The sequence below is a fragment of the Loxodonta africana genome, chromosome 1 (genome assembly GCF_030014295.1).
Source record: "Loxodonta africana isolate mLoxAfr1 chromosome 1, mLoxAfr1.hap2, whole genome shotgun sequence".
NCBI lineage: Eukaryota > Metazoa > Chordata > Mammalia > Proboscidea > Elephantidae > Loxodonta > Loxodonta africana.
The window spans coordinates 221,974,492-221,994,403 of NC_087342.1; the positions used below are offsets into that span (position 1 = coordinate 221,974,492).

The 19,912-nt window shown below is 40.5% G+C and overlaps 1 protein-coding gene across 11 annotated transcripts in view; it reads right to left on the bottom strand.

Moving 5' to 3' along the window:
- SYNE1 (spectrin repeat containing nuclear envelope protein 1) overlaps window positions 1–19,912 on the bottom strand; it is a 556,892-nt gene that overhangs the window by 256,599 nt on the left and 280,381 nt on the right. For 10 of the 11 annotated variants that reach the window (XR_010323142.1, XM_064292282.1, XM_064292277.1 and 7 more), the window contains exons 54-61: window positions 16,861–17,217; window positions 12,508–12,644; window positions 11,883–12,060; window positions 8,186–8,368; window positions 4,885–5,028; window positions 4,397–4,552; window positions 2,501–2,665; window positions 402–574 (exon numbers count right to left, since the gene is read on the bottom strand). Coding sequence is in view for 10 of the 11 variants with exons in the window: in XM_064292282.1 (XP_064148352.1) it covers window positions 402–574; window positions 2,501–2,665; window positions 4,397–4,552; window positions 4,885–5,028; window positions 8,186–8,368; window positions 11,883–12,060; window positions 12,508–12,644; window positions 16,861–17,217 (1,493 nt within the window). In the remaining variant the exon portion in view is untranslated. The remainder of the gene's footprint in view (window positions 1–401; window positions 575–2,500; window positions 2,666–4,396; window positions 4,553–4,884; window positions 5,029–8,185; window positions 8,369–11,882; window positions 12,061–12,507; window positions 12,645–16,860; window positions 17,218–19,912) is intronic. The other variant, XM_064292310.1, reaches the window with a different exon arrangement.

Here is a 19,912-nt window from a genome sequence, read left to right on the forward strand (position 1 = left end):
GTAGATCACCAAGCCTTTCTTCCTAGTCTATCTTAGCCTGCAAACCTCCACTGACGGGTGATATCTGTATGAGATAACTTTTGCCAGAAATCGAACCCAGGTCTCCCGTATCGAAAGCAGTAACACCACTGGTAAACTGTTTGTTTTTAATTGAAATACATTTACATTACGAAACAGTTATCTTTTAACTTTTAAGTGGCAAACAACAAAAAAGAAATACACAGTTTTAACTATACTAAAACCTAGGCTTAGTACTGCAGCTCAACTTACATGAAAATTACACCTCTCAGTCTCATTTGCTCTAATTAAAAAAGAAAGAAAGAACCGAGAACATTCATTACTGAGATGTATATTGATATTGTAGTAAGGTCTTCCCGGCACTTGGCTTCAGTTGCATTTACCTTTTACAGCGAATCCCGGAAGACAAAAGGGAAGCCCACATCTCCTTCACGGTCTGCAGCTGCTGCTGAATGGCCGGGATGCCTTCTGGAGAGGTGTTCTGAAGGACAGACTCACCTCTGGTCACTATCATCTTCATCTGGATCTCTTTTTCCTGTTTCACTGATAATAGGGCCTGCAAAACCAAATACAGAAGTACTTTGTCATTTACATGGCTGACATTGCTAGCTTTAGCTATTTTAGAGTTCCTAGTCCGTGGAGGGGTACAAACGGTTGGTGAAGTCGGAGGTTCGAACCCACACCTTGGCACATCAGAAGAAAGGCCTGGAGATCTGTTTCCAAAGGGTCTCAGCCATGAAAACCCTATGGGATAGTTCTACTCTGAGACACACAGGGTTGCCGCGGGTCAGAATCCACATCATGGCAACTGGTTTTTGGTTTTGGAGGCACCAGTTGGGTGGAGCCCAGGCTCTCAGGCTGCTGGGCGTAGGGCAGCAGAGTCACCTGCTGGTGAGTGCCAGCTACCGTTCACCAGGTATCTGCTGGCCTCCACATGGCTTGGGCTCTGCAGGTCTCAGTTCTACTCTGAATAATTTCTTAATTCCACTGAAGCTTTATTTCACTGTTTTTAATGAGGGAAAAATGTACATTTCATAAATTTTCAAAGGTCACAGGTTCTAGGGTTTATAAATATTAAGGTCTCTAGCACATAGACCTACAGAAGTAGATTAATCTATCGTGTTCCAGGCTGAATTTCACTTTCTTTATAAATATTATTCTTTGTATATATGAGAAGAAAGTTTTAACTCAAAGCTATAAAATTATCACCCAAAAGTCAAAGCCTCATCTCTCTTCCTAATCTGCCCTTTGCCAGCCTCTCTACAGCCTCAGCTTCAGCCACTCATCGCTATCAGCTTTTGCCCCCACCAGCAGGAACTGCTAGCCATTTTCCCACACTATGCTGCTACTTTCTCGGGCTTTTCCTCATGTTTTCCCCCAATCTTGGTATTATTTTGAAATCTCTACCCAGTCACCTTTGCCTGAATAAACCCCTCCATCAGTCTTAAGATCTCAGTTTAGTTATCAGACTTCCTGAGAAACCTGCCTTGACTCCTAACCCCACCCTCCTGCACGGTCCCTCCTCTTTGCTTCTATAGCACCGTAAGCATATCTGTATCTGTTACTATACTGTCTTCTGTATTTCAGCCTCCAACCTCAGACAAGGAAATCCTTGACAGCAAAGACCAAATTTTATTTATCGCTGATTATTTGGCGTCAGGACAGGGTGCTGGTCATTTCGAAGGTGAGTGCATGAATGAGAGGTCAATGAATGGAGAACGATTATCACAAGCGTAAAACAGAGCTGATATCTTGGGATGCGAGAAGAATTAACTAAATGACACAGGCAGGTGAGTTGAATAAGATGAGAAATGTTTGACCTATAAAATATTTCATCAAATTACTTTCTCAAAATGAACGTGTCTGTGAACACATCATTTGAAACTGGCCTCTTATCAGGCTATCAAACAAGTAACTACATTTGGGTTTTTATTTCATTTTTCGCATATTTTTTTTATAGCAGTTGTGGGTGAACATGTCCTGAGGTCAATGATTCAGGATGTTTAAGGTGCCCACCCTATGGATAGGGCATTGGTGGTTCAGTGGTACGATTCTCACCTTCCATCTGGGTGACCAGCCAACAAACCTTACGTGCAGCCACCCACCCATCAGTGGGATCTTATGTGTTGCTCTAATGCTGCACAGGTTTCAGTGGGACTTCCAGACGGAGAAGGGCTAGTAAGAAAGGCCAGTGAAAGCCATATGGATAACAATGGTCCGATCTACAACCGATCATGGGGATGGTACAGGATTTGGCACCATCCGTTTTGTTGTGCACAGGCCACCATGAGTCATGACCTGGGGGTTGACTCAACGTTAGCTGAACAACCACACCCCATGGAATCAGGGCCACACCCACAAAGGCATTCTGAGATTTCTTGTGGAGACAGCGTGACAAAATTACATCAGGCAGATGGAGAGGTGAGAATTGTTGAGAAAAACCAACCCCAGAGACTAGAGGTTGCTCTCTACACGTGCTCACCTCAAGCTTCAGCATCCTTTTGTCCAGCACACTTTTGTCAGAGGTGGGGTGGCAGTAAGAATCCAGCATGTGAATCGCGTCTGTCACCCAGTCTTGGAGCTCTTTAATTCCGAGAGAGAACTGATTGTGTTCGGCAACAATTCTATCCAATCTGGATACTTTCTCCTGGAAATGACAGTGATAGTTTTTCAGCCGTCCATTCCAGAGCTTCTGCAGCCTAAAGCTACTCTAAGGGCAATGCTAACGTTTGTTTGAAAAAGTACCACCAGCCATAGGTCCACTGCTGCACAGACATTGTGATGTACATCTGTATTAATTCTATGAGGTATGCTAAATGTCTTTTTAAATAGTAAACCTATCAGGATAACTGGGGCAAAAAGAAGAATAATTACAACTTAAGTTAGTCACTATTCTTTGGTGATAATTGTGAAATTTCTAAGAATCAGTAAGATTTCTTCTGAAAGCCTTGACTGGGAGACTAACAAAAGTAGTTTCTGACATTTGCATAGCACATTCAGCTCAGCTAAAGCACGTGCCCACATTGCCTACATAGTGACCAAAAGTCTAAAAGATAATTACCTGAGGTTTTTTTTTTTGTTGTTGTTGTTAATGTCCTTACATTTAAAAAGTTGGGGACATAAATGTTATTTTATTTATTAATTATTGGTCTTGTACAACACAGTGGAAGACTTTGTAAGAACAGCTTATTAGCTCTTAAAGCAGTGAAATATCTATTAATTTGTGGTATCTAAGTACTCTGGCATAGAAAGTTGTCCCTAATTCATTCTAATTTTAGGTATGTGCTAGATTTTCTAAAGATAAAAAAAGGTAATTTATTCACAGAATAGGAGCCCTGGTGGTGCAGTGATTAAGCACGTAGCTGCTAATTGAAAGGTCAGCAATTCAGACCCACCAGCTGCTCTGCACAAGAAAGATGTGGCAGTCTGCTTGCATAAAGATTACAGCCTTGGAAACCCAATGGGGCAGTTCTATTGACTCAGCAGCAGTGGGGTTTTATTCAAAGAATAAACGTGGATGAACATATAGACTATTTACTGCAAGGCCTATACTGTGACTCTTTCAATGGTATTTTTTTAAGACCTGAATTAGCAGACCAGAAATGAGTCCACACTAAAATAGTGAGGCCAAATTAAAGAAAAGGATGAATTGAAGTAGGTTCCTTACATTCTAAAATTTGAAATGCCAAAGTGAATTGTAGGGAACAGATATTACAAGCTACATAAAACTCAAAATAGGTCTATACTTAAAAATTCAAGATGGGTCTTCATTACAAATGAAGTCAGAGTGGGATCCCATTTACTTTTTTTTCAAAGCGATTTGCAAAGAGATTCAGTTGTATGAATGACTGCCAACTTTGAGCACTGCTCTAGGATCTGCTCTGAAACCCTAAACCATGACTACTACATCATGATTATAAGGACTGTAAGCAAACTAAAAACTGTATCATCCCAAGTTATTATATTCAGTCCACTAAAATTTAAACAGCTTTGAATTCATGTTTTTCTATAGTAATTTATTTCTGAGATTCTGTAGAATAACAGCTCTGAATTTTGTCTTATGTTTCTGCTTTGCATCTTTAGGATAAAAGCTCTGTGGCACATATCATCTGGGTATTAAAATAATTACTCTGTGCGATAATAGAGATCTGAAGTCTCTACAGTCTTTGAAACCTTCCTCACTCTCTTCAGACCTCTCAGTTAAGATGATGCAACACAAGTGGCTAACTCGGATCACAAGGCTGGGGAACAGCATGCATACATACGCCTTATACTTGGCCTGAAGACACCACACCAGACACCCCATGCAACCCAACAGCGCGATTCCAGATTGGTGACATCGGTACCACATTCGTACACAGCACGTGGCAGGCGTTACCTTTGTTACATTGCTTAGAGCTAGATACTGAGAAGACAGCTGCGACACTCTGTGCAGAAAGCTCTTGCTGGCAGCTTGTCCTTCCCACAGCTGCTGAGCTTTCTCTTTTAGCCTGTGGAGCTGAGACTCGTAGCAGTTTATTTCCTCAAGGACAGACTGAAAAGCACAAGCAAGTTACTATTAAGGTGCTGGAGAAAAGCACATGGCGGACAAAGCTGTGGCCCAAAGAATATGAAAATAAACACTGGCAAGCAATGGGTATACCCTGAGGCTTTCCTATTTCCAAGCTACACACAGTATAGCACTACAGGAAGGAAGCAAATCATAACAAGGAAAGACATAAAACAGAAATCTGTCGGAATAGGGAGAGGATACACCCTACCTCAAGATGGCATGTCTAACTCAAGGAGCTCAGCAAGACTCTAAAAACAGGGTATACAGAGGCTAGAGATAAAGGTGTGGTCAGATGGGGCCAAGGGTCTTATCACCTGGAGCTTCTGCTGTTCTCTCCTCTTTGCTGGCAGATCATAGAGCCGACTGCTGCTTTCCAGCACCATCTTCTCTGTTTTACTCAGCCAGTCCTGCACAGGCTCAGCACTGACTTCAAAGTCCTTCATTTGGATCTTGAGGTTCTACAAGGTTTTAGATACTGTTAGGGATCTTGGGACCAAATACGTTCTAAAGGCATGTCCAATGTCCTTCCCTTGGCATTCAAAGCCTTCTACAATCTGACCCCCATGCTCCCTTCCCTTGCTTCACTGTTTCCAATGTCTAGAACATTCTACCCTTCACCTTGGCACCTGTATAATTTTTTAATATCCTTTAAGAACTTTTTGTGGATCTTTTTATTGTTGTTAGTTAATTAACCTTTCTCTAACCATGCAGTCCACCTCAGAGATCATAGCCCCTTCTCAATTTGTATCACGCTTGCTGTTTATTCTAGTTGTTATATACTTTTTCATAGATTGGGTTGGATTGTGAATTTCCATCTGATGCATGATCCCTTATCTCCACAACTGCATTACAAGGCCCATGATGGCAGGACTGTGTCTTACACTCCTGGGATGCACGTGGTACCTGGTAGGAATATTGTTAAATGTTAGTCAATATTTTGCTGATTTTGATTAGTGAGGAGGCAAGAAGCAGCAGACGGTTTATGTTTACTGCCTTTTTAATAAACAATTTGTTTATTCTGATTTATAATAAGAAAAGAAATACCAAATAGTGTTATGCGCTTATTGTATAAGAATGCTGTTAATAGTTTCACAGATGCTTCTCAGGTATTACTAGCTGTGAAATGTATTTGATAAAGTTTTATACGGCACCATTTCACTTTAGCATTGGTGTCTACATCCACCATATATTACTTTAAAAAAGCTAGATTGAGGTAAATTTGAATTTGTTATTTATTAATCAACCCTGTAGGTAGTATAGGGTCGCTATGAGTTGGAGTCGACTTGATGGCAATAAGTTTTTGGGGGGGGGCGGGGAGGTAGTATTGTCAAAAAGCGAGTCCATAAAGGTTAGCTGAAAACTCAAAGTAGCAAGGACTTGGGGAGCCCATGGAAGAATGGCTCCAGGCTCCACCTGTAGCCCATCCAGGATACCTACAAAGTGGAGGATAATCACATGTGCCATACTCACCTCTTAGGGTGTGGGTTAGCTATGTGAATGATTTGGAGAGATAAAAGTGCTTCACAAATGTAAGATACCATGGTGAATTTTACTAACATTTAAGCTTCATGCGGACAAGAATTTTGTTCTATTTTATTCTCTGCTATAGCCCCAGAGCCTAGAACAGTTCTGGCAAATGGAAGGTGCTCAACAAATATTTGTTGAATAAGTAAATAAATTCATAAATTCAAGGTGCTTTCAATTTCTTGTTCCTGGAGTCTCATGTAGTCACTACAAAGGGAAAACTGGGGAACCATGATCAAGAGTTTAGGTTCTACAAGGTATGGGACCGAGGAACAGAGCATGAGGGGCTCCATCAGAGGTCAAATCCAAAAAGTTGGGTTCCTTGTGTAAGGACTGCAGTCACAGGGTCTGAGCAAGGGCCTGGGTACCAGGAATTAAAACAGAGTGAAGTCAACCAGCTCCTAAAGCTACTCATTTACTTCCTGTCTACAAGGGTGTACAGGCCTCCCATTGAATGATCATTCCCCATGCTTTCCTAATTATTTCTCCCACGGCTTCAACAATTATCTACAAACCCTCAAAGCCCCACATTTATAGAAACAGCATTTATACAACACTCTAAGCCAGATGAGGAACCCTGGAAGGGTCAAGATAGCGCCTTAGCACACAAGACATTTCATATCTGGCCCTAATCCACATCTCCAGTCTTTGTTACTGTTCCTGCAAAATCTCACGCTGGTGTCCAAGTTGCCAAAGTCCCCCTAGTCAGCACTCATAAATCTCTGGCCCTAAACATTCAATTCCTTCTACCTAGAATGCAGCCCAGACTTGACAAACTCGAAGAGGGTTTTGTCTCCAAATTTAGGTAAATTACACCTCTCTAGAAATCTTCCTTGACTTACCTATATTACATTGCAACCATCTCTTTTTATGACTGTCTCCCCCTCTAGAATGTGAACTCCATGACAAGAGGAAAAAGATTTAATCCTCTGTATTCCCATCACAGTGCCTGGCACCTAATAGTCATTCAAGAAATGCGGAAGGAAGGGAGGGAGGGAAGGAAGGAGGAAAGGAGAGGAGGAAGGGTAGAAGGAAGGAAGATATACATCAAGGAAAAGAGCTAACCCTGTCTTGAGGAGAAAGGCAAATTAAGAAAACAAGAAATTCCTGACCTACTCACCTACCTGGACTTGTCTTGAACTAGAGAGTCTTGCAATCGATGGTAGATGTGCTATTCTCAACAACTGATGCCCCAGAGCTCAGGCCATGTGGCACCAATGACCCCTGTGTGGCTGAGGGCAAATTTCTAGGCATGGCACAATGGGTACCCATCTCTATGAAGTGGAGGACGCCCACCATGAAAGAATAGCCACCATTGCAAAGGACAACTATAATGGTCCTAAGTTAGGAAAGAATTAAGGAATTATATATTTTCTTTTTTGTGTGCGTAGTATTAATTCTCTATTATTATTTCTTCCATCCTGCACTTACAGGGGTCATAATCAAATTAAAGATCTATTATGGAAGGAAGTGTTTTTTAAAAAGGAAAAATCCTCCCGATGTCTCTAACATTTTCTTTACATAAAGAGTTGGAACACAAAATTGATGATCTCAGAAGAAAAAAATAATTGCATTGTGCCAGTAATTATATAACAATGATGAGAAATTCAGTTGCTTCTAGATAAAATGAAATGTGTATAAGCACCGGCTCTGTACATAATTCACTCTGAAAAACCTATTACTTGATATTTGCATTAGGTATAAGGTACCTCTCCTCCATAGCACTTTGCAGCCATATATAGCTATGTCTGTTCATTCTCCTAGAACAATTTCCAAAATGGAGGCATTTTAAATGAAGGGTTAGGTGATAGGTTTCAATGTAAAACAGACTGGTCCTATTGCAGTGGGGTGTGGGCAATTCTGTGACAAGAGCCCCTGCCAGGCAGAAGCAATTTCATTCCCCACGTGGGGCTCAGGCTTCCAACCTTGAGCTATTTATCCTGCAGCCAGCCAGTTATCCACTATAAACGCAGAGGGATGGCCAGAGTCATTGACAAGGGCACTTAGAAAAACTGAAACTCTGGTTTAACTAAAAACAGAAACAATGGGAACAACAACACAGGGCATGTCCATGTGGCTGGCTATAGATACCTCTAGGACAGATTCCTTTTGGTGGAGATTTGAATGAAAATTCTTCCAGTCTTCTTTTGCCGTCTCAAGTTTGGCCTGGATACCTTTAGCTTTCTCTTTGGTCAACAGAGTACTCAAGAGTTCTCCTTTAGATAACACCATGTTTAGTTTGTGCTGCCCATTCTCACTTTCTGACAAAAACTCCTATAAAGAAAAAATACAATTGACATAATAAAATGCTCTATGCTCAAAAATAAAAAAGTAAAGCGTTCTATACTCTAAAATACATCTATTCTTTTTTCCTATTTAATTTTCAGTAAAATCAAAGAAAGGAGATACCCTATTTTTATTGTATATATTAAATGACTCAGATCTTCCTCTAACAGCCAAGTTGCAAGTTATTTCATTTATTCATTTTAACGCTGACTTGTCCCCAAAAAAGTTATGAGCTATCGCATAAAATCTTAACAATGAGATAAAAATAAACAGGAGAGGAAATGAGGGCCAAGGGAGAATGAGAGTTGTAAAACAAAATACACACTGGCTAAGATTAATTTAAAAAATAAATGCCTTACGATTCTGTACAATTGCTGGATCTGGGTTGTGACATTGGCTACGAGCATTCTAGCTGCCTAAGCAAAAGGGTAAACACAGCGAAGTACATGGCTCACAGGGCCCATAGAATAAAAACCAAACTATCTGCTCAGCAGAAGCACAACAATCCCTAGAAAGAGACAAGGGGTGAATTTTCCTGAAGAGTCTTCCAAAAGGGAATAGTTCATTTAAATAAATAAATAAATAAACAACAACAGAGGTTGTCTTTGTGAAGGGCAAGGCAATGACATAATGCCAAAGTGTAATTCAGTAAAGCATAGCCACAGCGTGTACTTTCTCAGCATTTGCTTAGATCCAAGGATACGATCTCCTTCCAGAAAAATGCTGGGTTCTTTATCTTACAGTAAATTCCATTAAATATTTTCAAGTTCTTGAGAAGAAATGAAAAGCACAAACTAAATTTTATTTATTCTGGCAAGATACAGAAGACTAGATATTCTATGTTGTCTATTTAGATCAAAGGTACTTCACCAACACATTTGTCTTAACAGACTGCCAACCCTGTTCATGGAGGCATGTGGGGAGAGGGGAGGGTCAGAGTAAGGTCCCAAGGCTGCTGTCCTCAAAAGCAATTTTGGATTCCTTCCACACAGACAGAGGTGATTGAGGCTCCAATGTTCTACCCCCTACTCTGGAGCAAAACTGGAAGAATTTTAAATGGAACACATTTTCAAAACAAGAGTTATCTTTTTTTTAACCTGGAACTAAGTTATTCAAAGCTATGAACTAAAAAATGTGGGTGTTGAGGGTGGTATGTGAAATGTTACCACAAAGATGAAGAAAAAATTAGGGAAAAAAAAAAACCCATAAAATCTGCCTGCTACTTTTCATAGCAGCTCTGTGACCTTACTAAGACTCCTTTACTTTAACTGTAGGATAGGAAAAATAATTTTATGTACCTACTACAGCTATCGCGAAAATTAAGGGAGGAAATTCACTGATAGTGCTCAGGCACAATGCTTGTCACCTAGAAAGGGCTTTTATTATTTCCATATCCCTATCATACATACGACCTCTACCCAAAACCCAGTGCCATCGAGTCGATTCCAATTCATAGCAACTCTATAGGACAGAGTAGAACTGCCCCATAGAGTTTCCAAGGAGCACCTGGTGGATCTGAACTGCTGACCCTTTGGTTAGCAGCCATAGCACTTAACCACTACGCCACCAGGGTTTCCATATGACCTCTAGAAAACAAAAACCCTCACAGCTGGACCAATAAGCAATATCATAATAAACAGAGAAAAGATTGAAGTTGTCAAGGATTTCATTTTACTTGGATTCACAATCAACACTCATGAAAGCAGCAGTCAAGAAATCAAATGAAGCATTGCATTGGGCAAATCTGCTGCAAAAGACCTCTTTAAAGTGTTAAAAAGCTAAGATGTCACCTTGAAGACTAAAGTGCACCTGACTCAAGCCATGATGTTTTCAATCATCTCACATGCATGCAAAAGCTGGACAATGAATAAGGAAGACCGAGTAAGAACTGATGCCTTCGAATTGTGGTGTTGGGGAAGAATACTGAACATACCATGGACTGCTAAAAGAACGAACAAATCTGTCTCGGAAGAAGTACAGCCAGAACGCTCTTTGGAAGCAAGGATGGCGAGACTATGTCTCACGTACCTTGGAGGTATTATCAGGAGGGATCAGTCTCTGGAGAAGGACATCATGCTTGGTAAAGTAGAGGTTGAGTGAAAAAGAGGGAGACCCTCAATGAGGGGGATTGACACAGTGGCTGCAAAAATGGGCTCATGCGTAGCAACGATTGCGTGGATGGTGCAGGATCGGGCAGTGTTTTGTTCTGTTGTACATAGGGTCACTATCAGTTGGAACCGACACAATGGCACCTAACAACAACATCGTACATACAGAACTCTGGTGGTGCAGTGGTTAAGAGCTTAGCTGCTAACCAAGAGGTCAGCAGTTCAAATCCACTGGCTCTCCTTACAAACCCTATGGGGTGGCTCTACTCTGTCCTATAGAGTTGCTATGAGTCAGAATCGACACGATAGCAATGGGTTTTTGGATCACACATAAAGAAGCCCTGGTGGTCCAATGGTTAAGCACTAGGTTGCTAACAGAAAGGCTGGCAGTTCAAACCCACACAGCGGATCCATAGGAGAAACACTTGGATATCTGCTCCCATAAAGATTATAGCCAAGAAAACCATATAGGGTATTTCTACTCTACCACATGGGGTCACTATGATTTGAAAATTGACTCGATGGCACTTAACAACAACAACAACATTATACAAACAGGTTCCTGGGGAGCGTAAAATGTTAACGTGCTTGGCTGCTAACCAAAAGGTTGCAAATTCCAGTTCATCCAGAGGCGACTCAGAAGAAAAGCCATTTGATCTACTTACAAAAAATCAGCCACTGAAAACCCTATGAAGCACAGTTCTACTCGGATACAGATGGGGCCGCCACGTGTCAGAACTGACTCTACGGCAGCTGGGAACCGTTCATAAAATCATCGTGCATTTATGTGAATATACTAGCTTCTCCTTGTGTACACAATTAATTATTTCAAGCAGATCTGTATTTGAAATTTGAGTTGCTTAGGCAAAACTTGGAGCCCTCGTGGTGTAACGGTTAAGCGATCGGCTGCTAACCAAAAGGTCAGCAGTTGGAACCCACCAGCAGCTCCTTGGGAGAAAAGTCCTAGTGATCTGCTCCTGTAAAGATTACCGCCTAGGAAATCCTATGTGGCAATTCTACTGTCATATGGGGTCACTATGAGTTGGAATCAACGTGACGGCACACAACAACAACAAAGCAAAACTTAAGGAGCCCTGATGGTGCAATGGTTAAGTACCTGGGTGCTAATTGAAAGGTTGGCAGTTCAAACCCACCCAGGGGCTCTGAGAGAGAAAGACCTGGCGATTTGATCCTGTAAAGATCACAGCCTAGAAAGCTTACAGGGCAGTTCTACTCTGTCACACGGAGTCACAATGAGTTGAAAATTGACTCAACTGCACCTAACAACAAAAAGAAGCAAAACTTGAGTATGCAATGGACCTATAAAAAGATCTAGAGGTACCTTTCTAATTCAATTCAGTATAGTTATTATAATTAATTAATAACATTCTTACCTGTATTTTTTGAAGGCTTGTTGAAACTTCATTAATATTTTGAGGTATATCAAAACATTTGGCTGTCGTGATTTTCGCATTCACCAGCCACTGCTGGAAGTCCCTGAAGGCTTTTCGAAATCTTTGCTGTAAAATCTGTTCTTTATTCTGGCAGCCCTTGGATGCTTGCAAACAAAGACTAAATCCATGATTTGAAGAATTTAATGGAAGAAGAAAATGATAAAGTAGATTAAAATAATGTTTGCTAGGATCAGCTGTTCTCAGAACACATACTCATCTTATTTAGTAATATATTTAATAATTAATACATTTACACTAGTGTTAAAATCACACCATCAGATAAATAAATCTCTAGCTGTTCATTTAAGGTCCCTGGGTGGCTCAAATGGTTTGCACTTGACTATTAACCTAAAGGTTGGTAGATGGAATGTGCCCAGCAGCACCACGGAAGAAAGGCCTGACAAACTGCTTCTGTAAAGATTACAGCCACAAAAACCCCATAGAGCTGTTCTATTCTGTAACACATGGGGTCACCATGAATTGGAATTGACATGATGGCAATGGGTTTGGTTTTGGTAGTTGACTATTTTATAAAATAATTTGAACATGTACGGGTTGTGCTTACCAGTTATATTCTTTAATCAAGGCAGAAACTTTTTCACTGTATGTACTTAGGTCTCTGGAAAATCGACAAAGTTCATTCAGCTGAGACTTGAGGTCTTCAGTCTTTGGCTCTGCTTTTTCTAGAGCATCCAGGATCTCCTAGTAAGGAGTTAACAAGACAGAGGAGCAAGCCTTTAAAATGTGGAGTTTACATATCTTCATACTATTGATGCATAAATTATATTATAAGTTATTAGTGAGGGAGCAACCAGCACAGTAGAATCATTAAAGAAACATGGCCTACTTCCAGGATTCCTCATGGCAAGTAATATGACTGGGCTGACTTGCATCATTTTCTAGCAATGGGTAGGCAACCCAGCATCAAATGACGTCAAGTAATCAAATGATCAAATGCTCAAATGACTTGAAGTGGGCCAGGAGAAAATAGCATAAATTGTTTAAAAAGAGGCTAAGTAGGCCATGGAGAGACATGTATCTGGTTTAAAGCTGAAGGGAAATAATTTCAAAGAAAAGCAATACTTATTTCAGATTTTTTTAAAAAAAAAAGGCTATTGATTTCATGCAGTACATAGAGTTAACTTTCCCATTAAGAATTTCTTGTAATCTATGGGTCTAACTTAATTAGTAATTCATTCATTTCATTGTTTCCTTCATACGGTCATCAAACTTTTGTTAAATGTCTGTTATGTGCCAAGCAGGAGTCCCTGGGTATTGCAAATTGCTAAGCACTTGACTAGTGGCCGAAAGGTTGGTGGTTCAGATCTATCCTAGAGTACCTTGGAAGAACTCCCTGGCGATCTGCTTCCCACAGGTCTCAGCTTTGAAAGCCCTGTGGGGCAGTTCTACTTTGCACACAAGGGGTTGCCATGAGTCGGAATCAACTCGATGGCAACTAACAATAGCAATGTGCCAAGCAGTTTGCTAGATTCTGGAACCCCAACATGAGTAAAGGTATGACTCTTGTACTTGAAGAGCTTACAATTTAACAGATGAGAAAAAAAAAAAATGAGAGAAACGCGAATATTCATAGCGCAGAGTATACTTAATCCAAAACAAAGTCTTGGAACTTGACAAGTACTGCCCTGGAATGAAGGCCACTGAGTTACATACCGGGGGGGGCTTTGCAATCCAAGCTTCTCTTCATAGGCTTGTCTCAAGGAGCAAATACAGTCATGAATGTCAAATACTTAGCACAATTACCTAGTACAATGCAAGTGCCTAATTAGAAAAATCAGCAGAGAAACGAATCTCAAATATTTAAATGGGACTGTGTGGACAATGATATTCCCAAGGTAAAATAATAATAATTAAAGGGGAGGGGCAAAAGACGAGTAAGTACTCAAACAGATGTTGCTCTTTCTATCATTACTCTTGGAGATACGTATCCAGGCATGGCCCAGATTTGTGGAAAAACCACATCTCTCAACAAACCAAGTCTGCGTTGCATTCCTCATCTGAGTAAGTGGCACCACTGTCCTCCCCCTGATTTAAATCAGAAAACTAAGCATCATCTGGGCCTCTCCCATTTCCCTCCTCGCTCCATGCAAGAGATAACCGGGCCAGTCTATTCTGTTGCTTGGATGGCTCGTTGCTTCATTTCCCTCCTCTCAGGGTCCTAATGCTTATCACTTCCACTGACACCTTCATGATTTCTTTCTGGGATGGTGCCATCTCCTCCTAAAGTGACTCCCATTCTCTGGTTTCACCTCCCCTGTTTCCCCATTCCTCAGCAATCCTGCAACTCCATGTTCTTTAACCACCTCAGGTATCAGGTTCATTTGTAATCATACCTCAAGACTCAGCTCAGGTAACAAACAACTTTTGTAAGGATTCGCTGCTCTCTTTCCCACCTCTTAGGAACTTCTCATCTGAGGGCCACTTGTCTGGGTCTTGATTACAGTATTCATCAAAAAAGAGCTATCTCATTGGTTTTGTACTGGTTTGCTTTTCCATATAGACTGTGATCTTGAGAGAAGGCACAGGGTTCTCTTGGGTGTTTAATTCTTTGCTTTAGCTTAGTGTCTAGGCTAAAAGAGTCTAAAACATTTTATTTACAAAAGTAATAAATAATGAGGACGCTTCCCTGTGAAACGCCAAACACTACATTAGCAACCAATATTTATAGCATGGAGGCCTGGTGGCACAGTGGTTAAGAGCTTGGCTGCTAACCAAAAAGTCAGCAGCTGGAATCCCCCAGCTGCTCCTTGGAAACCCTATGGGGTTGTCCTACTCTGTCCTATAGGGTCACTATGAGTTGGAATTGACTTGACCACAACAGGTTGGGTTGTTTATTTTGTACCATATTGAATCCTTTACTTAAGGGAGAACATTGTAAGAACTAAGGAAATTATCACATAAAATAAATAAATAAAAATACAGAGATTCAAATCAGCCACTTATAAATGGGTTGGTATTAAAAATGACAACCTTTTGATCAAAACTTTACATTTCAAAAATCCTATGACTTCATCATAAATTAAAGCATTTCAGTGGGGTCTTTCATTACATAATCATCAGGCCACTATTTCTGCTTCAGCTAAATCCTAGAACGCGTTTTGTTTTTCTAAGAGGTTATAAGGCTGAAGCAAACTGCTATATTTCCAACACTAATACCCCAATCGATATTAAGATAAATGGATATTGCCAACACAATGAACACAATTTTTTGCAACATGATTTTACATAGTTTATAGGTGATCATTCATGTTTTAAGGGATTCTTGAGTACTGTTATTTAACTGCAGAAAAGAAAAAACAAATATTTGTAAAGGTCTGTTACTATTATGATGGTTAACAATGACAAAGCCTTCCTAACAGTAAAACAATGGTCTGAGAACCTTAGCAAATTTATTATTTTGTAAATATTTTCCTATGCATTCATTGTAATTGAAGTATTATCCCTGTTTTTTGGAAAAAATGCCATCATTAGAAATAAGAGAAAATCTGAATATGAGAGATAACATGGTATTGTCTTCAAAAGATGGGCTCTGGGGTCAGATCTGGAACAGGCCATAAGCAGGGGGCTGTCACCTTAGAGCTGTTGGTACAACTGAAGGTCCGTATTTATTGCTGGATTGTCATGTGTGGTTTTTGTAAGCATCACCTATTACTTTTACTAACAGTAACAATGCAAAAAACACAGTTCTGAATAGTAGTGTAATACAGATAGAACCAAATAATTTTTTTTAAATTATTTTTCCCAATAAAGGAAGGGAAACCAAAAGGAACTAAAATAGCACAACTGATATTTTTTTTTTTTTTGAATCTCAGAGTGAGTAACACTGACCACATGAAATGATTACTGACTTCCTTGTCCCTGTTTTACAGAACTGATTTTTACTCTTCCTTCTGGAACTTTAAACCTAAACGATAGGAAAAGCATCAGAAACAAACAAACAAACAAACAAACAAACTGGAAAGGCTATAAATAAGATAGCAGAAAAAATGACTATAACCTTTTTGTGGAGGGCTGTATTTGTTTTGTATTCAATACTGAGTTTGAAACGAGACAATGCTGGAGATAATACATGACTTTCTGACTGGCTGGAGCTGTAGCTGTTTTGAAACGAATGTAACATAAATAGAAACAGAGAAGTTTACTAAACTTCCTTTTAAGGACATTCACGATTCAGAGCACTATAAAACTGTAAATATTAAAAATGGCTTTCAAAGATGCTACTGAACCGTGAGGGGACGAAAGAGAAGTTCAGGCTTCTGGTCTTTTACGCTTCTCTTTCCAGCATTCTGAGAGAACTGCCCTTAAGCTGGGGGAAGGAAAAACAAAACAAAACAAAACCAACCCGGGAAGGCAACCAGCGAGTGTGACGTAGGACTCCTGTTAAGGGGATAATTCAAGTTCGGCTGTCAAATCCACACATAGGAAAGGTAAGCAGGGTGCAAAGTATTAGCTGTGCTTCAGGAGATTAGCCAAACGTGTCTTTCAAAGCCACAAATCCAATCATTTAATAGCTGGAAATAGTTAACTGGCAGGAAGGCAGCTGACCCCTCAGCTCTGTGTGCCCCCGCCCAGGGGCCGTGTCTCAGGCTGCGCGGCTGAGGGCCGTGTAAAGACTCTCATACCAGAAGGACGAAAGGAAAATGTCTCCACCGGTAACTGTTGCCTCAGGAAAATAATAACTCCTTCTCCCCCACATCTTTATCTTTTCCAAAGTTTGATTTATGAGGAAACGGATCAGACTTTGCAAATTTAATTAGACAAATACTTATTTCCTCCAAGTCTGAATGCTGCTTGCTTTTAGTTACCAAGGAATTTTTTTTTTTTCTTTTTGAGCAACAATGAGATCAAATAATTTTTTTTAGCATAACCTTATATAGAAAACAGGAAAGCAACTTACTTTTCCTTCGTGCCAGCATGCTACCAGCTCCTTATCCGTGTTCTTGCCTTCCAGGAGGGTTAACTGCTGAGACCAGGTTTTCAGGAGGGCACCGAACTGTCCCAGGGCCTCCTCGAGCTGAGCCACTTGGGCTGAGAACTCCTGCTCCGAGAGGGCCATCTGGCTGGCCAGGGTCTCCAAGCTGCTCCTTGTCTGGGATACACTGTCTTCCCACTGCTTCCAGTCCGCTCGCAGGGCCTGCATCTCCGCGTCCATGAGCTCACACCCCCTGGCACTTGTGTCCTGTTTCACGACTGGAGCCAGCGACTCCACTCTGCTCAGGCGGCTTGCACCAATCTCTCTGGAATCTATCAACTCCTGCAATGGAATATCACCATGGTAACCATGAGGCCTGTGAGTCACTTGGGCTGCAAGCTTCCAAATGTGTTCAGAAGGGGACCCTGTCCTGCTAGGAAGTTTTAGCAAGCTGGCTGGGCAGCAGGAACCAGAGTGCACTCTTCCGCCCACCACCAAGTTCTAATAGCAGGGTCTCATCATCCAGAGACAGAGGGCCTGTGGCCAAGGATTTGCAACATCCTGAAACAGACTAAACGGACCCTGAAATCAGGCATTGCTTGAATATGGGCAAATGTTTCGATGCTGCTTTAAAGACTCGCCTGAGTGTTTTGGCCCTGTCAATAAGCAAATCTACATCTTCCCTCTGAGTTGAAGGACATGGAAAAAGGACAGGAGCCAAAGATACTCTGTTCATGGTCTCTACCCCATTTTCACTTTCTTCCCCAAGATGGTGGCTTAAATCACACTTCCATTATACCGGCAATCAAGTTCCCCCATCATTACAAGTAACGGGCTAAGACAGCCCTACCCAAATACTTTCAAATTCTTCAGTACCTTCAGTAATCATTATTATAGCTACGAACACGAAAATTTCAGAGAGGCCATCAAAACTTCAAATTAACCTTTAGGTTGGATTCACTATTAGCATTATTTTTATTTTTAAGAAAAAAATCTCATTGCCAGTAATTCCATCAAATAGCTATAACTTTTAGTCTTAAAGCATACAAACCCTCTAAAGGAAAACAAGATAAAATTAAGATATTGTTAAATAGGTGTAAGTGTGGCGTTCCTTTCTGAGATTCTTTTATTGAATTTTCTTGCATTGACTATATCACTTTGTATTTCTGTATTTATAGACCTAGTGCTAAAACTAGGATTACGTTAGCATTAACCCAAAATTAGGACTTCACTCCTAGATTAAATAGAAAGAAAAAATAATGATTAAGGAGATACAGTTTCAAGGAGGAAGTCAATTACAAATTAATAAGTAAAGAAAAAATTGAGATATTAAGCAGGAAACATGAAACATCTTTAATAAATTAAACTAAACTTAAATTGTCTTAAGTAGTCTACATAATACAGTTTGCATTTCATTAGCTTGAAAGAAATATATCTTTTGCAATTATATTAACAGAGCCACATTTTAGTACCACTCATATTAAGATGCGTATTAAGACACACAGTAGTCCAACGCACAATTACATGAAATCCTTACACAGTTAGTATTTAACATACAGCAGCAGGAAAGGAAACCTTCTTGCTTATCAGTGTAAAGAAGTAGTAACTTGATGAAGAAAAACTATAATCTTTTAAGAGAAGCTGTGTCTCATTAGGCGCCCTGGTGGTACAGTGGTTAAGAGCTCAGCTGCTAACCAAAAGGTGGGCAGTTTGAATCAACCGGCCGCTTCTTGGGAACTCTAGGAGGCCGTTCTACTGCATCCCATAAGGTTGCCATGACAGCGACAGCTTTTTTTTTTTTTTTAATTTCTCGGCAACTATATATTTATATTTATAATTTGCCTTTACGAGTGATTTCAAACTTAGAATTCAGAGGATATCAACTCTCAAAATCAGTTTCCCAAAATACTCTTTAATGCATTATCCCAGTTTTCTCTGGCATGAAAAGGGGACGTTTCAACATTTGCAATCAGTAATTCTGCTCATCCAGATTTCGAAGGCCATCATCATTTTAAGGTGTTTTGAAATGACTTCTGCATATATTTTATTGTCTTGTATTTAAATCCTTTAAAAAAATCCACACATGTACAGATATGTATATATACAACTTCACGCACATGTACGTTTGCTTTGAATTTGCCTATTCCCAGTGGTTACTTCTGGGGACAGGGGATGGGCAATGGCATCAAAGCACAGAAGAGGTTCTTATTTTCTTCCTCCACATTTTCCCTCACCCACAAACTGGCTTAATTTAGTCCTGAGCTGAAGTTCCAAAAGGCAGCCTTCACCAGGCTTCACCTTCTTCTTCCCAAATTCCAATTCCTTCCTGCCAGTTCATTCTCCTACGTTTCCTATCTTGGTTGAAGCATTTTACAAAAATATTTCAACAAAGAGCATGTGGCAACGCAGGAGGCAGTCTTTGTAAAATAATTATCTTCCTTCTTTCATATCAACTGTTCAAACAATAGTCCACCTTGTCTGTCTCCTCTTCCTCACCTCCATTCACTCCCAAATACGCGTCACCTGGCTTTTCACCTTATCATGCTGTGGAAATGGCTCTCAGGGTGGTGGCCAACAGCTTAGCTGACAAATCCAGCGAGCATTCTTCAGTCTTCCTCTATGGCAGTCTCCTGCTGCTCTGGAATGGTGACCACCTTCTCCACCTTGGGTCTGGGTGGCACCACACCCTCCTGGGCCTCCTCTTCTTCCTGTTTCTCCTGTGCTTTCTCTCTCTCCCACGCTCTCCTGGTTCTTGTCTTCTTCATATTTACTTTGCTTTCTCTCTGTCCCTTTCAATATTCTCTTCATCTGTGACCCCTTAAATACAGGTAGCATCTAGCTTTCAGTCCTGTACTCATTGTTCTATTTGCTTCATACATAGGTCTTGGTTTCATCCATTCTGGTGGCTCCAACTAAAAACTATATGCTGGTCATTCCCATCTCTATGTCTTCAATCAGGTTTCGGGACATGAAATTCAGGCTTGCATGTTCAACTGCCTGGTAGCCATTACCATCTGGCAGTTCGAATTCTACCTGT